Here is a 19,072-nt window from a genome sequence, read left to right on the forward strand (position 1 = left end):
TTTAGTTTTCCTTCTCCATCGTGTCATAATTGTCTTTTACGCTCTTTATCTCATTGAGTAGGCCTAACTATGGAAAAAGTTCGTTTTAGTCAGAGTTCAGGCTGAATTATTTTCCATAAAAATGTAGCCAGAACCATATTTGTTAGTTCGACTAGCGTCAACACAACTGCAATGGTGTCCCACTTTGCATTTTATACGTATCACACCTTTTGCGAGTTGTTGCTGCAATAGCACTTGTCAAGATTATTATTTCTGTCCCTTTTTTTGTTCGATCACAATACGATGTGGTTGCTGCACACACAATCTCTTGATTGTAATTTTTTGTTTCATTACATACAAAAAATACACTTTCTAACACACCGATTTGTTGATATTATTTATCAGTTCTTTTCACTAATTTAATTATATTCACCGGATTTTCACGTTAAGTATTTGTGGAGCAAATCAAGTCGCCAAGTACAATGTTTCACCGTTTCAACATTCCTTTCTGTGGTGTCACCGCCAGACACCACACTTGCTAGGTGGTAGCCTTTAAATCGGCCGCGGTCCGCTATTATACGTCGGACCCGCGTGTCGCCACTATCAGTGATTGGAGACCGAGCGCCGCCACACGGCAGGTCTAGATAGACTTCCTAGCAGTCGCCCCAGTTGTACAGCCGACTTTGCTAGCGATAGTTCACTGACTTCTACGCTCTCATTTGCCGAGACGATAGTTAGCATAGCCATCAGCTACGTTATTTGCTACGACCTAGCAAGGCGCCAGTATCCGTACTATTGACATTGTGAAATCATGTAATGTCAAGAGCGACGTTCGTCATTAATGGATTAAAGTTAAGTATTCCACCAGCTACGTTTATTTTTCTCAATTCTAATTCCCTTGTCATGTTCCAGACCTCACGCTAGCCTGCGTGAGCTAAAACGCGTGCATTTCGGTCTCCTTTACTATCACGGTTGGCTCTCCTGCCAACCACAACACTTTCTTCCGCTATATGTGACGCAGGGTACACTTAAGATCACATAAATACTGTATATTACACAATAGTGTAATGAGAGGTTTTTAATTCAAGAATATTGTTTAAAAGTCTTTATTATGCAAATTTTTAAGTGTCGGAACTAACTTTTTTATGAAGTATTGTAACTGTTGTTTTTAATTTTAATGAGGCCCCTTTTTGTGATGCAGTAAGCATTTCACTAGCTCCCCATGCTTCAGTTAGACTGTATTGATCTTTTTTCATGTTGGCCACTACAAGTGACTCATCTCTTTGTGCAGAATTTAAATTTTTGGCAATATATTTACTCTGGCAACTGAGACGAGTATTTTTACTTGCAGATTTTCTGACGTCTTCCTTTGCTTGCTCGATGCTATAAAAAATCCTCACTTAATGCACCAGGACTCTTAGGTCTCTGGCACCTTCCCTGACTGAATGCTTCTACTGATGCTACCAGCATTCTTTGTCTCAGTGACTGCCCTTGTCTGGCTGCTACAGCTGATGATTCTTTTGTGTTTACTTTTGGGAGTAAGTGGCTACTGTTCACATCACTGCAGGTTAGCAGGACCTCTTGGCTGGCCAGTGCTGTCCAATTTAAATGGTAAAGCTGTTGCCCCGTACCATTGTTAAGTTGATGTGCGCGTGAACAGTTGCAGTTAAGGCGTAAATAGAGACTAGGAATGAAACAATATACCTGTAAATGTAATTTAATTTTCAAAGAGAATGAAATAATGCACGACAAAACTCGGGCAATACGCTTCTTAGGAAACCAGACGGAAAACCTAACACGCTGTCGTTCTCAGCTAACATAGTACTGTAATTAAAACAAGTGTGATGAAAATTCCTAACTCAAGCACAGGGTAGTGTTTCTGAGTAAACTATGTGCGACATAACAGCTTACTGTGGGGATTTCACCTTATAGTAAAATATTGGACGAACTGGAGGTACTATGTACTGTTAGTCGTCTGGTAACCTCAGGACTCCTATATCCGAATCTGAGGATTACATTTCAGTTCTGGAACTATCATCTGCTACGTTCATACCGAGGCGATCAACAACTGAGTCAACGAAGCCACCCAAGCGCCACGTTTTCTCCCCTTCTTTTGCGACATGCTGCCAGTGACGTGTGGCAAAGCCTAGTGCATTCGTTCCAGTACGTCTGCAGGCTTAAATATCTTGTTATTTCTCGCGATTTGTCACTTAACTTGGCTCCAGATCAATTCTGTTGCCCTCATACTGCAATGATACGGAAGCAACTGCAAAAATGCAGCATTTTTATGGTGTGCTCGATGCCGTGAAAAGTAATGTCTTCCATGTTTCTACGACGCATATCACTCTGGCTCATGTGCGACCACAACTATAGTATAAAACAATGTACATAGCCCAAATTAAAGAGCATTTGATTTTCGTTTTTATTCCAAAAATTTAATTGTGTAATGTTTCTTTAACTTAAGCAGTATCTATTAACAATCTTTTACAAAATATCGATAATTGAGAGTTCATATTTGCAGTGAAAACTGGAATTCTGCGTGCTGTATGTAATGAGAAACAAGAAAACGTGCATTGTTCATAAAACGTGATGATTACGTATGTGTTAATTATCATATTTTTAATGAATTTCATATCATGTACGTATACGAACTGAACATAACAAAAGCCGGATGCAGCGAAACTGGAACCAGTGACCTACTTATTACCCACTAGCAATCTCCAACGCTACCGATCTTCTTTCTTTTTTCGAAATCTCATTTTGTTCGTTATTGGTCGTTGCATTTGTTCGAGGCGGACGTCGTCTGACACCCGTTCAAGTTCATCGTTGATACAGTTACTCACTCTTTTAATACGGACGAGAGGTAGCTTTCTGACCGAACACGCTGAGCCCGTGCCGGTGTATATCCGAAGTTCTTTATATTTAGAAAAAACAGTTCTAGAAAAACTTCAAAGCCGATTGTCTGTCTGATCTTGTGGAAAACTTATTTCTCGCCGTCTTTTAACAGTGTCCCGCACGGAAAGCAATGTCAGCCATTTTCACAGCACGTATTAACAGCGCGACAATCAGAGCACAGCCAGCGTTTACCGAGACTGCGACCTTACACGATTTTTTAAATGAAAACTACATAGCTAATGAATGGTGAAGGAAAACGTTAATGGCTGTTACTACATTAGAATACCTTAAAATTTCATTTACAGTGACAAAGTAACAAGATATCTAATACACATGTTTGATCTATTTCCAAAAGCGTAACGACACCATCGTGTGTGTGCTACGGCTGTTGACCAATCATATCGCTTTTATTCTTACGGTGAGCAAAGTATAGTGAAAAGTTGTCGTCTGCTTTCACTTCCCAAGTTGAAAGCGGTGTTAGGAATGTTTGTATTGACCACAAGAAGCATATACCGTCGTATCTGTCCGTTGGTGGCATAGGGACATTCATATCTCATATCGTACAGTGGACAGCCCCCCCCCCCCCCCCCCCCCTCCCACCAGGTGTTCTTGTTTCAGGTCGACTGAGCACTTGCAATCAACTACAGGAAGTGTAGGCCGGCGCAATATTCCGGCGAAGCGAGCCAACCGCTGCCGCAACAGATAAACAGCCAGGCTGCCACGCTCTCGCGCAATGTTTTGGCTGACACTGCCGGCACAACTGCTGACGCGAAACCCACTGCTGTCGTTCAGCAACCCGAGGCGCACTGCCCCTTACCGAGGACCACACTCGTGAATCGGAGGGAGCTATAATGACAGAGCAGACGTGGAAGGCATGGTTGACATCTCATGCCCTACTGTAGACACCCTCTATGCCAAAAAGGTTACATCTGCCACTCATCCAGGAGTCGATATTCCCGTCGAAACAAGCAGTGTAATTCCGGCTGGAAAGTAATGACGGTGCCGTCTTTACCTCTGTGATCTCTACCCAGTGGTCCGACGACGAAATGGAACCCAAACAGCGACGTAACGAGGTCTACAGTAGCAAAGGGAAGGGAGACATCTTACATCTGTCATCCGAAAAAAAAACCGTTGTCGCGTATCCCGGGGCGCAGAAGACAGCTGAACAACTAAAGCCTATTTTACTGAAAAACGGTCGCGTCCATTAGGGGTGTTGCACCCGCGTCCGAATCTACAGCTGGTGCCACTGCTGGCTCTGCAACCATGGAAAGAAAGTCCACCCGCAAATATCAGATGCGACATCATTCCTTTCACTAATGTACAGCGTCTTCTTAATGGTCGAGGCATCTCATGTACCGTCAACGGAAGACAGAGATTAAACCTCTATGCCCGCATCGCATTTACCTCTCTGTCCCACTGTGCAGCAAGCAGGCTGGATAGCATATATCTCTCCCACTGTGCAACCGCATGACACAAGCGATGACACAGCGCCAGTCAGTTTTCTGACCACTGTGCCTATTTCTGTTTCGTCAGTCTTCAACGACAACGGGCCTCTTGTGGTTTCGGCTATTGGAAGCTGAGTACTAGCCCCCTGCAGGACCTCGAGCTCAAAAATGAGATAAGACTCATTTGTGATCAATTTTTTCTATAAAGACACATCGATCCCTACGCTCTGACATGGTGGATTCGCTAAGCAAAGCCTATGCTTCGGTCAATAGCGAAACAGTACGCTCGACGGAAACGATTATGGCAAGAATCGAGGATAGAGTTTTACTGTCTATGTATCAGGGACCTTTACAAGGAACTAATCTCATAGATGTAGCAAAACTCAAGTATTTTAAAGTAAAAATCACTAACATACGGCGAATGCAGTTTTCTGGGGTCTTTGCTCACTGCCGACCAAAAGATGTAGCCGCCGGAGACTGGGTTCCATATTTTGTCTCGCACGTCAACGGAAAGCTAATTACTCAAATTGTGAATGACTCTGGCGAGCGAGTAGATACCCAGCGGGGGATTGCGGACTATGTCTACACATATTATAGTACCCTATATGAGAGACAAAATATCGATCATCAGGCCTGTCATGTAGTGATAAACGCCATCCAAGAATAGTTCCGATATGCGGATAGCGTCACACTGGAAGCCCCATTCACGATCAAATTGAGGAAGCAGTCTTCCACGCTGCCAAGCAAAAGTCGCCAGGGCCTGATGGCCACGTAGCAGAATTCTACAAATGCTGTTGGGACTTGCTCAAAGAGTCTCTTCAAGCTGTTGTTAACGGCGTGTTACGAGCCATAACAGTACCTGACACTCTGAAAGAAGCGATAGTACGAGGGTTGCCCAAAATGTAATGCACCACATTTTTATCCCCCTGCCGAAAGCAATGCTACGAATGCGAAACGTTACGTATGTGTTACTTGACGTCTCCTGAGCGAGCGCGCTAAGTTTCAGTCACTTCCGACAGATAGCGTAGCTGCAGGACGGTTTCAAAATGGCGTTTGTAGGGATGCACGTGACAAGCAACGTGCCGTCATTGAATTTCTCACCGAAGAGAGAGAAACTGTGGGGAATATTCACAAAAGTTTGTGCCAAGTCTGTGGAGCATCTGCTGTCGATAGAACTACAGTTAGTTGCTGCGCACATAGGGTGAGGTCATCGGAAGGCGGCTCGGCGGAGCTTCATGATTTGCAGCGGTCATGGAGACCATCCACGGCTGTCACACCTGACACATCTGACCTAGCCCCCTCGCACTTCCACTTGTTTGGGCCATTAAAGGATGCCATTCGTGGAAGACATTTTGAGGACGATGAGGAGGTGATTCACACAGTGGAGCACTGGCTCCGCCACAAGGACAAGGATTGGTACTGACAGGGCGTAAACGCCCTTGTTTTGCGTCAGAGGAAGGCCATAGAACGGGAGGAGATTACGTGGAAAATTGGGTGTGTATATAAAACACCAGTCTTTCGTGTGTGTAATTTCCATTATGTTCAATAAGGAATTGTCGAAGAGAAACTGCGGTGCATTATATTTCTGCATAACCCTCGTAGTTCTTCTCCCGAAATCTGGTCGGAAAGCTTGCGGCCAGTCACATTACTTAATGCAGATTTCAAAATCATTACACACGCGACCAAGATTCGCATGGAATCACTCTGGGAGCAAACTTAAGACAGCTACTAACATTGTGCCATCCCCCGTAGAAGCATTCTTACTGCAGCATATGGATTACGGGACGTGATATGTTCCGCTGCAGCAGCTAGAACTAATGGAGCAGTTATATTTTTAGACTTTTCGAAAGCATTTGATCCTGTGAGTCAAGAGTGTTTAATTGAAACACTAAAGACGATGGGATATGGCAATCGTATTACAATAGTCCTCCACAGTATGTCGTTAAATGCTTCCTCTCGGATTTTAATCAATGGTCACCTCACAAAATCTCTCTGCATTGGTCGATCTGTCCGCCAAGGATGCCCACTGTCGATGCTCTGTATGTCATAGGCACTGAATCCCTACTACGTCTCATTGCAAACAGAATACACAGACGACGTATCTGTTGAGTCTTCCCAACAAACTATGGCCTCCCTGGAAGGCGTATTGAACATCTACATGAAGGTCTGGCGCTCAGATCAACAGCAGGAAGACGACCATATTTCCCCTCAGTGTCGGCTTTGACGAAATTCCTGAGCCGCGTGGTTTGAGGCGCCATGTAACGGACTGCGCTGCCCTTACCGCCGGGGGTTCGAGTCCTCCCTCGGGCAAGGGTGTGTGTTTTGTTCTTAGCATAAGTTACACTACTGGCCATTAAAATTGCTACACCACGAAGATGACGTGCTACAGACGCGAAATTTAACCGACAGGAAGAAGATGCTGTGACATGATTAGCTTTTCAGAGCATCCACACAAGGTTAGCGCCTGTGGCGACACCTACAATGTGCTGACATGAGGAAAGTTTCCAACCGATTTCTCATAAACAAACAGCCTGGTGAAACGTTGTTGTGATGCCTCGTGTAAGGAGGAGAAATGCGTAACATCATGTTTACGACTTTGATAAAGGTCGGATTGTAGCCTATCGCGATTCCGGTTGATCGTATCGCGACATTACTGCTCGCGTTGGTCGAGATCCAATGACTGTTAGCAGAATATGGAATCGGTGGGTTCAGGAGGGTAATACGGAACGCCGTGCTGGATCCCAACGGCCTCGTATCACTAGCACTCGAGATGACAGGCATCTTATCCTCATGGCTGTAACGGATCCTGAGTCAACAGATTGGGATGTTTGCAAGACAACAACCATGTGCACGAACAGTTCGACGACGTTTGCAGCAGCATGGACTATCAGCTCGGAGACCATGGCTGCGGTTACCCCTGAAGCTGCATCACAGACAGGAGCGCCTGCGATGGTGTATTCAACGACGAACCTGGGTGCACGAATGGCATAACGTCATTTTCTTAGGATGAATCCAGGTTCTGTTTACAGCATCATGGTGGTCGCATCCGTGTTTGGCAACATCGTGGTGAACGCACATTGGAAGCGTGTATTCGTCATCGCCATCACCCGGCGTGATGGTATGGGGTGCCATTGGTTACACGTCTCGGTCGCCTCTTGTTCGCATTGACGGCACTTTGAACAGTGGACGTTGCATTTCAGATGTGTTACGACCCGTGGTTCTACCCTCCTTTCGATCCCTGCGAAACCCTACATTTCAGCAGGATAATGCACGACGGCATGTTGCAGGTCCTGTACGGGCCTTTCTGGATACAGAAAATGTTCGACTGCTGCCATGGCCAGCACATTCTCCAGATCTCACGCCTACTGAAAACGTCTGGTCAGTGGTGGCCGAGCAACTGACTCGTCACAATACGCTAGTTACTGCTCTTGATGAACTGTGGTATCGTGTTGAAGTTGCATGGGCAGCTGTACCTGTACACGCCATCCAAGCTCTGTTTGACGCAATGCCCAGGCGTATCAAGGCCGTTATTATGGCCAGAGGTGGTTTTTCTGGGTACTGATTAATCAGGATCTATGCACCCAAATTGCGTGAAAATGTAATCACATTTCATTTCTAATATATATATATATTTGTCCAATGAATACCCGTTTATCATCTGCATTTCTTCTTGGTGTAGCAATTTTAATGACCAGTAGTGTAGTTTAAGGAGTGTGTAAGTCTTGTGACCGATGACTACAGCAGTTTTGCCCACGTTTACACACGTTTGAACATTTGAAATTCCTGAAGTAACGTGGGCCGAGCAACAGACCTTGCGCCGTTCTCTGGGCATCTACTAGGAGGCCACACCTGGCTGCATGATAACTAAGAACTGGGCCGACCTCCTGAACCGCATCAAAGCCACGCTGACTTCGAACTCAGATAGACACCCGAACCTCCTGCATAAGACGAAACAAATCATGTATCCGTCGCAAGCGAAATGTACTACATGGCCGAAGTACTGCTAGTCTGTGAGTCTTTGGCAGCGAGAATTCAGCCGGCATTCAGCTGGTTTTTACTGCTTGGCAAATCTATAAAGTACAGTTCGTGGCACTCATCCTGCCTCCCTCACGGGGCCGCTTTGGGTTCATCAGCGTCCGATAAAAATGTGCCACTTTCCTGATCACCCGAATGGGAAAAGAAATGCATCGTCAGGGCGCATGCTTTCTTTGCAACGAGCCTAGCGCCATCGATACAGCTCCTGTTGATTCCTCCGGAATACCAACATATTCAGAAATATTTTCTTGAGTTTAGTTAATGTGCGCCAGTATCCCAAACACCTCACAGTTCCTTAACAAGACAAAATACAGATCATGACAAGGACCGCACGTGGGAACGCCATTGAAGAAACGGATCCATTGGCGGGACTGGACCGTACTGTGGAGAAATATTCACCAGCCATTCCTGCCTGCACGGATTCGCTCACGGTGGTATCTGTCAGTCACAAAATCCCCAAAACCGACAAACTGCACCGAATCCACCTCAGTGCAACAGACACCTGCCACAAATCCGGAAACATTGACCCAATCGCGCATAAATTTGTTTGCTGAGCAGCACAGGACAAACGGAGCTTTCTCAGCCAACGACAAGCCGTTATTGAAACGACGAACACACGCTATCTGAACGCTCGTGAACTGATGCGGACTGACCGCAATCAATACCCAATTACTAAACAAAATGCGGCACTATGGATGATCGGACATAAAGCCCAGATGCTACGTTCTCCGAAGATTTGTACTACACTGCAGGAGAATATTTTTAGATTCCGCAGGATGGCAGCCTTCGGAAAACATCTGGCAACATGCTGCATACCATGATCAGACGATTCCCACAAGTGCTCTTCATTACTCCAGTTAATAGGTAATCGACACAATGTGACAGCCTACTCTAGAGAAGAGTCCCTTACAACGCTGTAGCTGTTTCATGTAAGTGATAGACGTGTACAGGTGTGTGAATAGCATAGATTGACCTTCAATGGTTTATGAACCTACAGCAACAGAAGACTGTCTTTTTTAATTAGAAGAAAAATTTCTTTTAATGCAGATGCAGTTACTTTTCTCAATAACGTCCAGAACAAAGGATTTTTTCAGGTGAGAAGAAATACATTTTATTCAATCAAGATTAATACGTGCTTAAATTTAGTTCGCCGTTTATCTTTATTGCTTAATGAAGTCGGAAGAGCGACGAAAAAATTACCTAAGAGATGAAAAACGCAACAAAACGTGACAGTGGTTAGCGTCGTAGCCTCTCACTTTTGCACTCTGTATTCGAAATCCGATATTATTTTATTTTATTTTTTTCATGTACCTAACCATGTCTACAGAAGACTACTATACGAATGTTTCTTATCAAGCTAGGGGATACAAGGGCGTTTTATTAATTGTATAATGAAAACTTGGGTTGACTATAAGAGTCATCCATTTAGTTTATATTATATGTTTGTGCATGGTACTTTCAGGGTTACAATCATCTTAAAAGCTGAAATTCTTATAATTCATTCTTATATTAATTCTTACATTTTATTCTTAAGGGAGATTCAGTGTATTCTCTTGGATGATATATATCTTAGAAACATTCGAAACATAGAAATTTCGAACACCACGAGAATCGCGCAAAGGCAGGTTTGCCATAGCGACATTTTGTTGAATTAATCTCACTTGAGAAATAAACGTCGTTAACATTGCTGAAGATTTCACGGAATAACAATAATTTTGCGACATATTTGCTAAAAGGCATACACAGTACATCGATAATTTTGACCGCTGTTTTCTCAGAAACTGTGGTGTACCTACGGATAAGACGAGACTAGTGTTCGCTTATTATGAGTTCTTCTCTTCAATTGAGTGAAGTTTCTTGGAGATCGGGTTATGGCACTTGACGCGTTCTTCTCGTAGGTCATGTCATAATGTGCTCGAGTATGTCTGTTGTCGTAATACATTAAAAATTTTTCTGAATCATGCGATGTTTAAAACCTTAGAAGTAGCTGAGTATAATGTGAGTCAATGTTTTCTTCAGATCAAAACTCTTCATATGCACAAATCACTTTTACGTGAAGTAATTTGTGTGGTCTATGCGAGTGACACTTACTGTATCAAGGAGTTCTGTCAGTTTTGCCAGGAAATAAATGTAAACACCACGTGCAACCTGTAACAGAGAAAACAAGTACTAATTATGTGCACAAAATATACGTAATAATAGAGATGATAGTAAAGAAGACTGTCAACTTACACATCTGATATGTTAGAATTTTGTTGATTTTGAGGATTCATTATTTTTGTGTATATATCAATGCTATAGCTGCAGAAGCTGAACAGTACTGAAGATTTTGGATACACGTAAGTATAGAGCTCTTTAACAATATTTATTGGCATTTCAAAAGTAAAATAAAAAGAAAAATACGCAGGTGCGGGGAGGGTAGGGAGGTAACTACACTTCAGCCAAGTTTTTTATTAGGATAAAAATTTCATATCATAAAATATAAAATTTTTGAATGGAAACTCTCCTTTAAATTTTAAAACAAATCAGTTATGAATAGATGATTTAAATGTGAATTCATTCATTTCCTTTTGTTCCTCATCCACACAGTAGGGTAATAACCAAGCTTGTAGCCGGCCGCGGTGGTCTAGCGGTTCTAGGCGCTTCAGTCCGGAGCCGCGCGACTGTTACGGTCGCAGGTTCGAATCCTGCCTCGGGCATGGATGTGTGTTATGTCCTTAGGTTAGTTAGGTTTAAGTAGTTCTAAGTTCTAGGGGACTTATGACAGCAGTTGAGTTCCATAGTGCTCAGAGCCATTTGAACCAAGCTTGTAAGAAAGATGAATACGCAACTGTTTGTCTGCTGCTTGATTATCATGCACGTGTAAAAAATTTCTAGAAGTATAAGGAGTTACGAAAAAAGGCTGCAGGGTTGCAACTGCAGTGAGCAGTTTGGGATGAAGGCGCGAATAATGTCAAGTAGCGAATCAAGCAGGCAACCATGCCGTGGAGAGGCACTCGGGCATCCTACAGCCAGTTGAGCGAGTATGAAAAGTTTCAAATTGTAGCCTTCCGAGTAGTGGGAAGGTCCTTTGGAAGAACTGCTGCACAATTAGGACGCGCTGCGTCAGTTGTGCAAAGATGCTGGTGTCAGTGGTCACGCGGACATTCTTACACTCGTAGACGAGGTTATGTACGTCCACGTAACACAGACGCCCGCCAGGATTGTCGTGTTGTAAGGGGAGCGTGGCAGATCGTACAGCTACCACAGAACAGTTTAAAATACTTGTGAGCACAGACGTGTCAACGCGAACTGTTGCAAACCGCTTATTAGCAGTGGGATTGCGGGCACCCACACTTCTAGTCCGTCTTCCACTCACGTGACAGGTTCCATGCGCACAGGTCGACTGGCTCCGTCAGAGGATCACTTGGGACATGGAATGCCGCGCCGGTCTTCAGCGATAAAAGCCGAGTCTGCCTGCAAGCAAATGGTGGTCGTTTGAGCATATGACGTATATATCGTGAGCGCTGTCTTGTTGAGTGCATTCATCCAAGACACACTAGCCGCTCTCCAGGCCTAATGGTCTGGGCTGCGATAAGCTACAACTCTCTCTCACTTTTGGTGTTTCTTGAGGGACGCTAACCGGCGCTCGTTACGTGCAGAAGGTTGTTAGAGCCGTTGTTTTGCAGTTATTGCAAGACGATAGGTGAGGTGTTGTTCCGACACGATAGTGTTTACCCACACACAGCTCGTCAGACTCAGCGTGCTCTGCAAGATGGGCTGTAATTTACCTGACCAGCATTATATCCTCACTTGTCTCGAATCGAGGACGTGTGGGATATAATGGGACAAGAAGTGACTCGTCAGCCAACAGCTCTTATGTAACTACGTGAATAGGTCGAACAGGCGTGGCAAAACGTATCCCAGGACAGTATTCGCCATCTGTACGATCGTCTGGATATCAGTGTCTGCACTTTCATTACCGCCTCTGGGGGCTACACAACATACTAATATGGGTGTTTCAGCATGGGTTGATACCTCGTACCACAGAACCGCTTGTGCTATTGATCTATAAATGGTATCATTTCATCTCCTCCATATGCAATTTTACAAAAATAAATTTTTAATGAATTCGAAATCTCTAAAACGGTGTACTGATTTTTTCCCGCAGTGTATATCATATAACAAGAGAGCGTTGTTATCAAAAATTTCTTGTCTGATTTACTTCATATTTTTCCTTGATACTGTAACAACAGTTCAGGTGGACACAGGCAACATATTTCTTAAATATACAAGAGTTATCAATACGTATATCAAATCTGTACTGCTATATAAACACAATTACTTTTTTAACGTTGTTACCAAAAATCTGGAAAAGTTCTTGACCGATTTACTTCAAATAAGTACACGATGCTCTAATAAACGTCCAGGAAAATAAGCTATATATATATATATATATATATATATATCTTTAATATGCATTGTGTATAAAGATAGATATAATGTATGAAGGGGAAGCGTTGTAAGAAAAATCTCGAGATACTTTAATAAATATTCGGAAGGACATAGGCTAAATATTATTTTAAACGACAATGTACAGGTTTTGTGTTAAAACAGACTGCAAGAAAGAAAATGCTGTGCTGTACTGTGAAAATGTGGAATTTTCGTTTTCTTTTTTTCAATCATTTTTAATTACAATAGCAATGCATTTAAACCATTAGATAAATTGTTTCGCCTATGCATATTCTTTTTCCTCGTGTACAATTCTAAACACAGCTCTGTACTGTTTCGTTTTCTTCGTCTCAGTCGGTTTCCATAGAACACAGATAAGTTGTAGCATTTATGGCTTATCGTTTTACAATTAGAATACTACCACGAACACGAGCGTCATCAGCACTAGATTACTTGGGGTGAACCGGGGGGGGGGGTCTCAATAGATAAAATAGATAAGGTCTTGAAACTTCCTGGCAGATTAAAACGGTGTCCCCGACCGAGACTCGAACTCGGGACCTTTGCCTTTCGCGGGCAAGTGCTCTACCATCTGAGCTACCGAAGCACGACTCACGCCCGGTACTCACAGCTTTACTTCTGCCAGTATCGGTCTCCTACCTTCCAAACTTTACAGAAGCTCTCCTGCGAAACTTGCAGAACTAGCACTCCTGAAAGAAAGGATATTGCGGAGACATGGCTTAGCCAGAGCCTGGGGGATGTTTCCAGAATGAGATTTTCACTCTGCAGCGGAGTGAAAATCTCATTCTGGAAACATCCCCCAGGCTGTGGCTAAGCCATGTCTCCGCAATATCCTTCCTTTCAGGAGTGCTAGTTCTGCAAGTTCCGCAGGAGAGCTTCTGTAAAGTTTGGAAGGTAGGAGACGGATACTGGCAGAAGTAAAGCTGTGAGTACCGGGCGCGAGTCGTGCTTCGGGAGCTCTCATGGTAGAGCACTTGCCCGCGAAAGGCATAGGTCCCGAGTTCGAGTCTCGGCCGGGCACACAGTTTTAATCTGCCAGGAAGTTTCATATCAGCGCACACTCCGCTGCAGAGTGAAAATCTCATTCTGGAGATAAGGTCTTGGTCACAAGGCGATCCAAACGGGAGATCTCTTTGAAAAAAGGGGAAAAAATTAGGACTCGAAACCACTTTCTGGAGCTTTCTGAATGTCTCAGACAATATATTTCGATAACAAAACTCCTAAAGCATGCCAATTGAAGCCTGGATTAAAACGTATTTTGCGGTTACCAAGTATAAAAAAGTTGTCTAATATTAACATTTAAATTTATCGTCAGTGTGTGTATAATCACTATGTATTAAGTCTTAAACAGCTCCGGAAATTATTTCAAATTGAATAATTTTTCAAATTAATTTATGCTTGATTTTTATTGTAAATGTAAATAAATAGCCAATTACACACACGATTTTGTTTAGTTAATTTTTCAAACATTAAAAATACATTGAAAAATACAAACAGAAAACTGGGAATAAAAATGTAAGTAGTTAAAAAGTCAGAAGCCATAATTGAGTACGGTGTCAGGACCATAAGGTAAAATAATCTTGCGAAGTTCATCTTATAATGATCTACTACATTTCTCCTCTTGTCAAAATTGAATGTAAATATTCTAGCAACATTTCTTAAATGAATTTGATCTACCACCAACTTATGCACACTTCAAACTGCTACGTGATTGATCCTCTGCTTTGTCATTATTGAACGCAAACAGTGGTCGTGAAGCAGTAAAACTCTGAGTGATTGTCACATGGCGTTTGATTGCTAGCCATCTGCCTCCTGGCCACCCCTCCTACAAACGCAAAGCAAAACCAATCTGATTCGTGCTTACCTCTCCTATATAACATGTAGTCGTATCAACAGAAATCATTACAACTTTGAATACTGTAATTTTAATGAATAAAATGAGCGGATTTTATACACTGGCAAGTTAGTAAATCCTGAAAACCATTAATTATTACTGCACAACAGCTTTTAGTATGTGTGACTAGTTTAGCTTGGATGTATCCGTTGAGCATGGAAATTCCGAACACCATCAGCAGCGCGTGAATACAGCTTTGCCTCAGCTACATTTTGTCTAATGAATCTCACTCGAGAAATATACTTCGTTAACATTGCTGAACATTTCAAGCGTTGGTAATAGTATCGCGGCAAACCGCACATAACGGCTCACTTTACCGAACAATGAGCTCGCAATTGATTACGAATCCAGTGGGAGCCGGAGAATGGATGTGAGGATAGTGGTAGCGTTAAAGGCATGAAAGTGGATATAGCATACAGTAGGTAGTTCAGGGACATACGAAATGGTACCATGATTAACTTACGCAGAATGTATTACAATTGATTATTAAATTAGCGCTGGTAATGGACTTACACTAGCTGATCAGAAGTATCCGGACACTCGTACGTAACGCGGAACCCGCCAATATAAAAGGAGGCAGGGAGTACTGTGTTGTCAATAGAGAAGCTGTAACAGGATAGGTCAGGAGAGCTCAGTGACTCAGAACGTGGACTAGTTACTGGACGTCAAAAATTGTTCAAATGGCTCTGAGCACTATGGGACTTAACATCTTAGGTCATCAGTCCCCTACAACTTAGAACTACTTAAACCTAACTAACCTAAGGACATCACACACATCTACGCCCGAGGCAGGATTCGAACCTGCGACCGTAGCGGTCGGTTCCAGACTGAAGCGCCTAGAACCGCTCGGCCACTCCGGCCGGCACTGGACGTCACCTGAGTAATAAATGCGTCATGGACAATTCAACCCTTCCAAAGCACCCCAGACTCCGATGATACAGTTGCGGAACAGTTCAGAGAAAGTTTGAGTCTCGTAACAAATACCCCACTCATACGGTTATAGTTGGTGGGGACTTCAAACTACCCTCGGTATGTTGGCAAAAATACTTGTTCAAAACCGGTGGTAGGCAGAAAACGTCTTCCGAGATTGTCCTAAATGCTTTCTCCGAAAATTATTTCGAGCAGTTAGTCCACGAACCCACGCGAATTGTAAATGGTTGCGAAAACACACTTGACCTCTTAGCCACAAACAATCCAGAGCTGATAGAGAGCATCATGACTGATACAGGGATTAGTGATCACAAGGTCATTGCAGCTAGGCTCAATACCATTTCTTCCAAATCCATCAGAAACAAACGCAAAATAACTTTATTTAAAAAAGCGGATAAAGTGCCACTAGAAGCCTTCCTAAAAGACAATTTCCATTCCTTCCGAACTGACGATGCGAATGTAGACGAGATGTGGCTCAAATTCAAAGATATAGTAGCAACAGCAATTGAGATATTCATACCTCATAAATTGGTAAGAGATGGAACGGATCCCCCGTGGTACACAAAAAAGGTCCGAACGCTGTTGCAGAGGCAACGGAAAAAGCATGCGAAGTTCAGAAGAACGCGAAATCCCGAAGATGGGCTAAAATTTACAGACGCGCGAAATTTGGCACGTACTTCGATGAGAGATGCCTTTAATAGGTTCCACAACGAAACATTGTCTCGAAATTTCGTAGAAAATCCGAAGAAATTCTGGTCGTATGCAAAGTACACAAGCGGCAAGACGCAGTCAATACCTTCGCTGCGCAGTGCCGATGGTACTGTTATCGACGACTCTGCCGCTAAAGCGGAGTTATTGAACGCAGTTTTCCGAAATTCCTTCACCAGGGAAGACGAATGGAATATTCCAGAATTTGAAACACGAACATCTGCTAGCATGAGTTTCTTAGAAGTAGATACCTTAAGGGTTGCGAAGCAACTCTAATCGCTTGATACGGGCAAGTCTTCAGGTCCAGATTGTATACCGATTAGGTTCCTTTCAGATTACGCTGATACTATAGCTTCCTACTTAGCACTCATATACAACCGCTCGCTCACCGATAGATCTGTACCTACAGATTGGAAAATTGGGCAGGTCGCACCAGTGTTTAAGAAGGGTAGTAGGAGTAATCCATTTAACTACAGACCTATATCATTGACGTCGGTTTGCAGTAGGGTTTTGGAGCATATACTTATTCAAACATTATGAATCACCTCGAAGGGAACGATCTATTGACACGTAATCAGCATGGCCTCAGAAAACATCGCTCTTGTGCAACGCAGCTAGCTCTTTATTCGCACAAAGTAATAGCCGCTATCGACAGGGGATCTCAAGTTGATTCCGTATTTCTAGATTTCCGGAAAGCTTTTGACACCGTTCCTCATAAGCGACTTCTAATCAAGCTGCGGAGCTATGGGGTATCGTCTCAGTTGTGCGACTGGATTCGTTATTTCCTGTGAGGATGGTCGCAGTTCGTAGTAATAGACGGCAAATCATCGAGTAAAACTGAAGTGATATCAGGTGTTCCCCAGGGAAGCGTCCTGGGACCTCTATTGTTCCTGATCTATATAAATGACCTGGGTGACAATCTGAGCAGTTCTCTTAGACTGTTCGCAGATGATGCTGTAATTTACCGTCTAGTAAGGTCATCCGAAGACCAGTATCAGTTGCAAAGCGATTTAGAAAAGATTGCTGTATGGTGTGTCAGGTGGCAGTTGACGCTAAATAACGAAAAGTGTGAGATGATCCACATGAGTTCCAAAAGAAATCCGTTGGAATTCGATTACTCGATAAATAGTAAAATTCTCAAGGCTGTCAATTCAACTAAGTACCTGGGTGTTAAAATTACGAACAACTTCAGTTGGAAGGACCACATAGATAATATTGTCGGGAAGGCGAGCCAAAGGTTGCGTTTCATTGGCAGGACACTTAGGAGATGCAACAAGTCCACTAAAGAGACAGCCTACACTACACTCGTTCGTCCTCTGTTAGAATATTTCTGCGCGGTGTGGGATCCTTACCAGGTGGGATTGACGGAGGACATCGAAAGGGTGCAAAAAAAGGGCAGCTCGTTTTGTATTATCACGTTATAGGGGAGAGAGTGTGGCAGATACGATACACGAGTTGGGATGGAAGTCATTACAGCATAGACGTTTTTCGTCGCGGCGAGACCTTTTTACGAAATTTCAGTCACCAACTTTCTCTTCCGAATGCGAAAATATTTTGTTGAGCCCAACCTACATAGGTAGGAATGATCATCAAAATAAAATAAGAGAAATCAGAGCTCGAACAGAAAGGTTTAGGTGTTCGTTTTTCCCGCTCGCTGTTCGGGAGTGGAATAGTAGAGAGATAGTATGATTGTGGTTCGATGAACCCTCTGCCAAGCACTTAAATGTGAGTTGGAGTAGTCATGTAGATGTAGATGAAGTCCACTGTCAGTAACGTGACAGTGAAGTGGAAGTGCGAAAGAGCAACCACAGCTAAATCAACACCAGGCAGACCTTATGTACTGATGGACAGGGACTGTCGAACACTGTGGATGGTAGTTCTAAAAAATCGCGTGAAATCAATGGATGGAATAATTCGTGAGTTCAGAACTGCGATCGTAGTGCAGCTTGCACAATGACTAGGCGTAAAAATTTAAAAAGAATGGGGTGCAACGTTCGAGCAGATCCCCATGTTCAACACATTTCTTTGTTAATGTTAAGCTGTAAACTGTGACGCCATTGGGCTGTGGATGACTGTAAACGAGTGGTTTGGAATGATGAACCATGGTATACTGCGTAGCCAACTGACGGAAGGGTTTGGGTTTGGCGAATAGCTGGAGAACGTTAGCTACCATCACGAGCAGTGCCAACAGTGAAACGCGGAGGAGGCAGTGTTATGTTACTGGGGTGTTTTCATGATTAGGGTGTGGTCCGCTTATTGCGCTTTAGAAAACACTAAATGCTGAGGGATATGAGCACATTTAACAGCTGCGTGTAGTGTGTACAGTAGAGGAACAATTCGGAGACGACGATTGTATCAGTATGACAATGCACCTGTGAGGCAATGGTTTGTGGACAGTAACGTTCATAAAATGATTAAATCTTTCCCTGAGACATTTAAGTCTCTTTTTATTGTCTACGATAATGATCGAAGCAGACGAAATGAATTAAAATTTGTACCGCTGCCGGGACTCGAACCCGGGTCTTCTTGCTTCCTAGGAAGAAATGCTAACCATTAATGGTTCGAGTCCCGGCCGCAGCACAAATTTTAATTAATTTCGTCTGCTTCGATCATTATCGTTCATAAAATGGACTGGCCTGTCATGAAACCTGGCCTGAACCCAGCTGGGATGAGCTATAACGTCGTCTTCACTCCATACCTCAGCGTCCAACATCACCACATTTTATCGTATCTTGAG

At 43.3% G+C, this 19,072-nt stretch overlaps 1 protein-coding gene across 1 annotated transcript in view; it reads right to left on the reverse strand.

Annotated features, from left to right (window-relative positions):
• LOC126299186 (elongation of very long chain fatty acids protein AAEL008004) overlaps positions 1-19,072 on the reverse strand; it is a 227,398-nt gene that overhangs the window by 22,562 nt on the left and 185,764 nt on the right. The window contains exon 5 of the mRNA XM_049990962.1: positions 10,446-10,502. Coding sequence (XP_049846919.1) covers positions 10,446-10,502 — 57 coding nt within the window. The remainder of the gene's footprint in view (positions 1-10,445; positions 10,503-19,072) is intronic.

The sequence above is a fragment of the Schistocerca gregaria genome, chromosome X, assembly GCF_023897955.1.
Source record: "Schistocerca gregaria isolate iqSchGreg1 chromosome X, iqSchGreg1.2, whole genome shotgun sequence".
Taxonomy (NCBI): domain Eukaryota; kingdom Metazoa; phylum Arthropoda; class Insecta; order Orthoptera; family Acrididae; genus Schistocerca; species Schistocerca gregaria.